Raw genomic sequence first — 8,502 nt, forward strand, 5'->3', positions numbered from 1 at the left:
AATCTTGTACTTCACTGATTGCGTCCTACAGTCGACTCTCCAGGTCTCGATATTGAAGGGACCATCGAGATAGGGAGAGATCGAACTGAAGAACCAATTTGTAATGCACACTAGATTGAAAAAACCTCCGTAACTAGGAAAAACCGACAACAAACAGATGTCACTTCGCCTTCCCAGAATGTTCGCACCTAGGAAACCAGGTCTAGTAACCTTTGAAAATGGGCATATCGGCATATGGAGAGAAAATCTAGAACGAAAATGAATAAGATCGCATCGAGATAGGGAGATATCGAGATAAGGAGATATCGACATGTAGAGAAGAAAAATGTATGGAGATTGAAGGGACCGATCAAACCATCGCGATAGGGAGATATATCGAGATGTAGAACATCGAGATATGGAGAGTCGACTGTATTCAAAATGTTGCCGCAATATTGATTTATATACATGGCATTCTTCGAGTTTTAAGCGTGGGCCACCCTGTTGATGGATTTCTCTTTCAGTCACAGGGTCACACTGTTTCTTTTCCTCATGCACACTAAGGTCAGTTTATCCAAAAATAGGTAATTAGTTACTACATCGTCTTCGGCCTTTTTGACACCCCTAATCAGTCGGCTCAGCATCAGAAACCACGCGACGCGAGAAAAGTATCGTCCGTTTGTGGATTTCGCTGCTAAAATTTCATAATCCTGAGATTTTTTGTTGTTGGTGGAAGTGTCTTGATTATTCCAAAAGCAGGAATAATAGCTTTTCCAAAGGTATGTGCTATTTTGTGTGAAATAAAGTGCAAAACAAAAATCCTGATTTCCTTTGTTCTCAACCAACTGCAGATGGGTAAAGCAAATTCACCACCGCCGGCCAACGCCAACGAAATAAGGTGCACTGACGATGATGGACACGTATCGACCGGAGCACAGGATCCCAGTCATCCGGTTCCGACGAAAGGCGCCGCTTTGCCAATTGAGGAAGCTCTGAAGGTCGCGTTGATCGGTAAGAGCAACACGACGAAAATGCCGGTTTCGCTTCTGTATGAGCTGCTCGGCAGACAGGGAGTTATACCGCACTACGAATTGCTTCCGATCCAGGGAGGAGGTTCCCACTCGCCTACCTTCCGGTACCGTGTATCCTGCCCGGATGGCGATGCCATCGGATGGGGCCAATCTAAGAAGGAAGCGAAGCATGCTGCCGCCAGGATTCTGATGGACAAGCTGGGACTCAATTGTACTGCAAGCAGAAAAGTACTCGGCAGAAAAACGCCGATCTCGGTTCTGCAGGAGGTGTTGTGTCGCAGAGAACTCCGCCCCCAGTACGATTTCATACAATGCGAAAAAAATGGTTACAAGAAAACGTTTCACTATCGGGTATGGTACGAGGACAAGGAAGGTAAGGCGGAAGTGTTTGAAGGTAATTGAAAATGTAGGTGGTTAGACTCAGTTACCCATTTTGTTTTCTTTTTAACTTAAGCCGTGGGAATAGGTAAATCCAAAAAAGACGCGAAGCAAGCTGCTGCCAAGGCACTGATCGACAAGCTGGCAGGTTATGCCTTCTGGGACACCCACGCATATGACTCCAACTCACGGAATGGGTAGGGCATTTGCATTGTGGCCACAAAACGGTCGAATAATGTATCAATCAATTATTTTTTCCTGTAGCACAACGGATGAGAATGTCGGATCGCCCAGAGACGATACCAACACAGACGACGATGGAACGTGCTTGGACGAAAATACGGAACCAGAGAGGGGAGCTAAACGGCAGAGCGAACAGACCCTGGCCGATATTTTCGAGCCGCAATGGAAGCGGAGATCCACAGAAAAGGGATTGGCGATGTCAAAAAATGCCACCATATGAATCGTAAGTCGTTCTATGATCGGGAATCTGTGATTCCCACTGACATTCTTCGATACTGAACTTTGTAACTTCTAGTTTTTCTTCGAAATGTGGCTTCGATTCATGTTCTGTTACATAGAAAGACATTTATGTTGCTTTCTGCTAAAAGGGATGAAGTGAATTGTTTTTCCCGATTAAGAATTTCGCGTTTGAAATTAAACATTATGTAAATCTATTTTTTTTTGTTTCTTTATTCAAGTGGCTAGATTTGAAGGGACTCGAGAGTGTACCTGATACTCGAACTACGCACATTACTCGATCCATCGTCACCTTGATCAATCGTATCAGTTTATCCCGTTTATCTGGGAATCCGTATTCGTGCATAATCTGCCATAGCTGTTCTCGATTGTATTGTTCGCCAATTTGAAATCTCTTGCAATCGGTAATAGACGGCGGCATAAAATTTGAGAGAGTACCTTGTAGCCAGCGCTCAGTAGTGTGATCGCGCGATAGTTCCCGCAATCCAACTTGTCGCCCTTTTTGTAGATGGGACACACGATATCTTCCATCCATTCCTCCAGTAATACTTCTTCCACCCAAATCTTGGTAATGACCCAGTGTAGTGCTCTCACCAGTGCTTCTCCACCGTATTTTAGAAGCTCGCTTGGTAGTTGATCTGCTCCAGCGACTTTGTAATTGTAATTGTAATTGTAATTGTATCTTTGTTATTTTTCAACCGGCCTCTTCAGGTTCCTCTTCAATCTCTTGGAGGTTAGGGGCTGGAAATGTTTCGTCCTGCGCACGTACTCCTAGATCTGTTACCGCGCCACCTTCGGTGTTTGCAACGTCGCCATTGAGGTGCTCATCGTAATGCTGCCACCTCCTCTCGACCACCTCACGCTCGCTCGTGAGAATATTCCCGTGATTATCTCGGCACATGTCGACTTGCGGCACAAAGCCTCTGGGCGAGCGGTTCAGCATCTCGTAGAACTTTCGTGTGTCCTTGGCGCGGTACAGCTCTTCCATCGCTTCGCGATGTCGTTCTTCCTGTCCGATCACGGACACTGGACGGAGGATAGCCGGCTCTTCCCACTGAAGAGGGCCGCAGGAACAAATACTGCAGGCGATAGCTCGACGACTTCGAATAACTCAAGTGGTTAGTCTTGTAAAAGGCTGGTTTGTTTCGGCTGTCCAAGGAAAAGTCTTAAGGGTTTCACTTTAACGATGTTTATTCCTTCATTGCTGGTTCAGCTTTTTCAGCCTCTTGGTTGAATCAACTTATTGATAAGTGCAAATGGCACTGGTAGTGCGCGTTCAAACATTATAGACACATACACAGGTGTTAGTAAGGGGGGGACCGAATTAACCCGCGGTCGACTCGGGATTAGTTGGTTGGGATTTTGGAGGTGTTAATGTTACGGGTGAGGATTATTTAGGATGACATGAAACACAAACACATATTTACATTATGTACGCTCCGTGCGCGGACATTCTCCCCGGGCGAAAAGACATGACCAGCAAAGTTAACATCGGACTTGGAAAACGGTGGTGCAGGAACAACACGCGCCTCTGGCAAATCGCCCATCGACGGTTGCAACAACTGCGGATTACAACGGAAACAGGTAACACAGCTACGAATGATCTTTCGAGCCACAGATCTAGCATTCAATAACCAAAACTTCTGACGTACCTAAGCGATTTGACCGGACGGACCAATGTGCAACAGCTCTCTATGCAGCGTCCTCAACAGTGATTCGACGATTGGATTCTTGTCCGGGAGCAACATCTGGTGTTTCGCACCGAAAGGCAGACTGGCATTCCTCAACCTACCACCAACTCTCAAGATATCGTTTCTCATCATTACACCCAAGTTACCCAGACGACGCAACGGTTCTTTCGATTCAAGACGACCGATCTCATCTGCAAACTCGCTTTTCTGGACGTACTTCACAATCACATTCATCGACTCACGCATTTCCTGTACGGTTAGATATCGCGACGTGATTCGCTGCGACTTAGCGGATCTCGCATTCGTTACAAACCTTCGCACATACGCTATCACACGTAGTAGTTTTCGAAAAGAACCGAAGGCCGTCATCACTGGGAGAGGCTCCGGCACGGACACCGCAGAGGTATTGATAACTGGACTCCATTCCGGAAGTACATCATCGGAAATAAGCACGGGTTCATCAACTCGATAGGTACGACTACGCAAAAATTGTGGCCCATCCCACCAGAGTTCATTCGTCACAAGCAACTGAGGAGGTTGACCACGACTAACGACGTCAGCCGGGTTTTCGACAGATTCGACGTAATTCCAATCGGCACCAGACGAACCTTCGACGATCTCTGATACTCGATTGCGAACGAACAGATTCAGTTGCGGTAGAGGTTTCCGCAACCACGCCAAGACAATTTGACTGTCCGACCAGAAATGCACGGATTCAAACTCCATTTTCACAGCCGGATACACCTTCAAGAACAATCGAACAAGCAACAAGGCAACGCAAAGCTCAGACCGAGGGATTGTCAATCCTTTGATTGGAACAACCTTCGACTTACTACACACAAGCGACACTTTCACTCCATCTTGAGTGACTACGCGAATGTACAGACACGCTCCATACGCAACACTGGACGCATCTGCAAACCCATGAATTTCATAACGAACGGGATTAACTGCACCGAAAAACCGTGGGATCTTGATCTCGTGTATGTGATTCAAAGTGTCCCGAAACATAATCCATGCTTGCAGCAACTTACCATCCAAAACATCATCCCACTTCAGTTTACTCATCCAAATTTGCTGCATGATGATCTTCGCGAAAACAACAACAGGCGAAATTAGACCCAGAGGGTCAAAGATTTTCGCAATTTGCGACAGGACGTTTCGTTTAGTGGGTGAACAGCTACCAAGACTAGGGAGATCTAAACGAAAGCTATAAACATCCTCTGCTGGATCCCAAAGCAGGCCTAGCGTCTTGATAGCCTGATTCAGGGATGGGAACACTCACTTTCAAAAAGTTACACTCACTTGCGATTTTCTCAGCTCAGAAGCGTACAATCAAGAAACAATGTATGGACGACTTTTGCATTGTGGTTTTGTGTAAAACTTTGCCGAATAGAGTAGGGTTCGCACACGCATACCAAAGTCGTGACAGAGTTATAAAAGCGACTCTCCACGAGGTGAGTGTAATTTACATTCACTTCGTGGAGAGTTGTCTTCGCAGCTCCCTCACGACTTCGGTATGCTTGTGCGACCTCTACTCTATTCGGGAAAGTTTTAGACAAAACCACAATGCAAAAGTCGTCCATACGTCGTTTTTTGATTGCACGCTTCTGAGCTGAGAAAATTTCAAATGAGTGTAACTCTTTGAAAGTGAGTGTTCCCATCCCTGGCCTGATTGATGTCTGAATCTTCAAACGACAGAAACTGTTCCCTATCCTTCTCTGGAACGGTCTCCAAAATGGCTGGTTCATTAGAACACCATTTGTGGATCGGAAATCCTCCACAGCTAAGGATTTCTGTAAGCTCTACACGACATTGAATAGCCTCTTCAACCGTTTCAGCACCACTCACGGTATCATCAACATAAAAATCCTCAAGAACAATCTGAGCGGCAAACGGATAGCGAGTGCTTTCATCGAAAGCAAGATCGGTAGGATTTTCTCTCCAGAAAATTCGAAGCAATGGTGTGTGTGTATACGGTCTACCTGAATTTGGCGGTACTGTCGGCGGAGAATACATAGCGATGTTTGCAAAAACGAAGGATTATGGAAAACAGATCGTTTTGAACCACTGGACCAATCATCAAACAGTCATTCAACGAAGGACCTTTTGCCTTCGACGAAGCATCAAACACAACTCTCAACTTCGTTGACGAGCTGCTCGGCTTCAACACCGCATGGTGAGGAAGCTAATATTTCACAAGGTTAGAAGGATCCTGTGTGTAGTGTCAGTACAACTGCACTCGGTAAAATACATAAACCCACTACATGGGTTCTGAGAAAATAGAGATAATGCGTGAGAGTAAATGTTATATTAGGTCTAAGAGATCGCAATGAAATGTAATAAAGTGAGTTGATATGTAACCACCAACGGGCTCGGTCGTCTTGTGTTGTTGTCTTTTGAACACCGAATTTAGTTTATAACATATTTATAACAGTGTCGATTCATCGATTGGTTCGCAATGGTTGAGGCTCTTGTATTCGTTAATGTACTCAACATAAAGCTTTTTCAACTCAGGGTCTTTCTGAAACCGCTGTTCCAGTATAAAGAAACGACGTAGGGCGATAGATCGGTTACTTTCCATTTGGGAAACCGACTCTTTCAAGGGCAACTGAACGATATAGCGACCACTCTGATGGCGGCGAGTTGTGGAACAGAAAATCTCTTCGCACAACTGCTCTTCCCCGGTGAGAAGTTCACATGAATCCACTGATTCAACTGACCAAAACTTTTCCATCGTTTCAGAAAGATTTTGAAGACTAGCCGTGTAACAATGCTGTTCAACGCGTGGAGAACCAACATCTTCAATGGAACCGGCAACGACCCATCCTAAACGAGTCTCTTGAAGGACAGGAAGATTCTCAGCTATCTTAAACTGTCCCGGCATCAGAAGCGCAAAGAACAATTTAACTCCAATAAGCAACATCACCTGGCTTGTAGAACTCTGGATCTGCGAGAGACAGACCACGAGGGAGATTCCATCGTTTGATATCGATCGGTACTGACGGCATCGAACCGGCAACCTTACCCGCAACCAGGCACTGCAACTGACCGCGGAAGTCAGAATAACACGAACGCAATTCAAGATTAACCATTTCTGAGATGGAGGACTGCTGACCATTGGCACCTATGACATCAACTTTGGTGGAAAAACACGGCAGATTCAACGATTCAACCAAACGTTTCGACACAAGATGTGCCTGAGAACCACAATCCAAAAGGGCACGACAAGACTTTAGATTCCCATTCACATCCTCCACTTGAACTCTCGCTGTCATGAGCAAACTGTTACATACACGAGGCATCTGCTGCATCGAACACGAAACCGTTGGAGCGGACTGAGATTCACCAGAAACAGACTTGGATTTTACATTTGGCACAACAGATTTCGAGGTGGACGGATCTGTCTGTGGGGCGGACTGCATAACCGATTTCGAAGTGGACTGAACATCATTCTTATCGAGATGGAGAAGAGTATGGTGTTTTGCCTTACACTTAGAACACGAATACGGGGAAGAACACGCACTACTCAAATGGTGGGTCATTTTAGTAGTGCAATTATAACAAGCTCTGATGCTTCTTACCTTGGCCTGGCGGTGAGCGACGGTCATCTCCCTGAAGGCACTTGTAGACCGGATAGCTTCCGGTTCCACACAGCTCACACGTCCGGTCCTTGGTGGTAACAGCATACGACTTCGATGTTGCGTTCTTCGGTTGGTGTCCAGGATTCTTCACAGGAACCGATGCCTTCGATGTAGAAGCTTGCTTGACCAACGATGCTTCCACACGTTCCAGCACAGCGCATCGTTTCTTCAGAAACTCGATGGTGTGTTCATACTCCGACAGCTCCTTGTGGGAAATAGTAGCCTCCCACTGAAGCCTCGTCTCCTTGTCCAGCGCCGCGGCCAGAAGGTTGACCACAAAGTGCTCCGAAAATCCGGTCATCTCTTCATTCATCAGAGCCAGCCCATCGACGTGTTGAGTGACCTCGTCAATAAGCGCTCGGGGTTCCTTGGCGTTCTCTCGATGTACCTTCGGAAGTGCCAGCAGGCCGTTGATGTGGACGTCCACTATGACCCGCTTGTCCTCGTATCTGTCCTCCAGTATCTTCCACGCGTGCTCGTAATCGTTCTGGCTCAACGTGCGAGAATCGATTATCCCAGCAGCTGTGCCGACCAGAGCTCTGTCCAAATGATAGAGCTTGATTGCGTCTGAGTCGGCTGATGTGCGCATGACATCCAAAAACATGGCCTTGAAGCGCGGCCAGTTTTCCGGCTTCCCGTCGAAGGAGGGAATCGGTGCCTTTAACGGCTGTTGCTGTACGATGATACAAGGAGCATCTGGCTGCTGCTGCGTATTCGCTTGTGCTCTAGGTTGTGCGTATTCGTTGAGGGATTGCACAATCGTCTCCAACAGTACACACGTTTCAGGTTTCAGTGTGCTGCGTTTCGAACAAATAATACGCTTCGATTTGCTCGTCCAGGTGGTCATCGGGAATGACCGCAACAATTTGGTTGTGATGCTCACGGTACTCACTGTAGAAGCGGTCCAGCTTCTTCGAATACACAGCCAGCATCGCCGTACTCGGAGCAGTGGACCCAGCTCCTGCCATACTTTCCAACGCCTTCCGGATCTTCGTGACCTGCGCCTTGGCCTGTCCACGTTGATGCACTAGCGTCGTGATGTCCGTCATTGTGACTTTTCACTTTTCGTTGGTGTTCGATCCAACGTCATCACCACACTCGCGCGCGACTAACACGAGTTGAAAATATCGGACTGCTCACTGTGGCACTCGCGCGCGGTTTTCGATGTTGAAAGTTCGGTTACACTCACTATTGGTTCACTTGAACCGGAACGGTGGTGCGCCTCTCGCACCACGCAGGAATTGAACGTGTTCGAACACGTCAGCGAAACACAGCCTAAACTTCGTTCACTTGCGCGCG

General features: G+C 46.9%; 1 protein-coding gene across 2 annotated transcripts; it reads left to right on the top strand.

Moving 5' to 3' along the window:
- Positions 1-593: 593 nt before the first annotated feature.
- On the top strand, positions 594-2,065 carry LOC109400419 (RISC-loading complex subunit tarbp2). 2 transcript variants are annotated; one of them, XM_029878527.2, is made up of 4 exons: positions 594-758; positions 831-1,404; positions 1,465-1,585; positions 1,653-2,065. In XM_029878527.2, exons 2-4 carry the CDS (start codon positions 831-833, stop codon positions 1,849-1,851), a joined length of 894 nt encoding a protein of 297 aa, XP_029734387.2. In that variant the 5' UTR covers positions 594-758; the 3' UTR covers positions 1,852-2,065. The 2 variants fall into 2 exon arrangements, with proteins under 2 accessions (XP_029734387.2, XP_019528476.3); XM_019672931.3 differs by having other exon boundaries at positions 831-1,383.
- Positions 2,066-8,502: the final 6,437 nt, after the last annotated feature.

This window comes from Aedes albopictus, chromosome 1 (genome assembly GCF_035046485.1).
Source record: "Aedes albopictus strain Foshan chromosome 1, AalbF5, whole genome shotgun sequence".
NCBI lineage: Eukaryota > Metazoa > Arthropoda > Insecta > Diptera > Culicidae > Aedes > Aedes albopictus.

Bases quoted from the DNA above. Each gene is read 5' to 3' on its own strand.
- LOC109400419 (XM_029878527.2), top strand. From the start codon at position 831: ATGGGTAAAGCAAATTCACCACCGCCGGCCAACGCCAACGAAATAAGG. The intron at 1,405-1,464 runs GTAATTGAAAAT...TTTTAACTTAAG, and splicing joins TAAGGCGGAAGTGTTTGAAG to CCGTGGGAATAGGTAAATCC. The intron at 1,586-1,652 runs GTAGGGCATTTG...TTTTTCCTGTAG, and splicing joins GACTCCAACTCACGGAATGG to CACAACGGATGAGAATGTCG.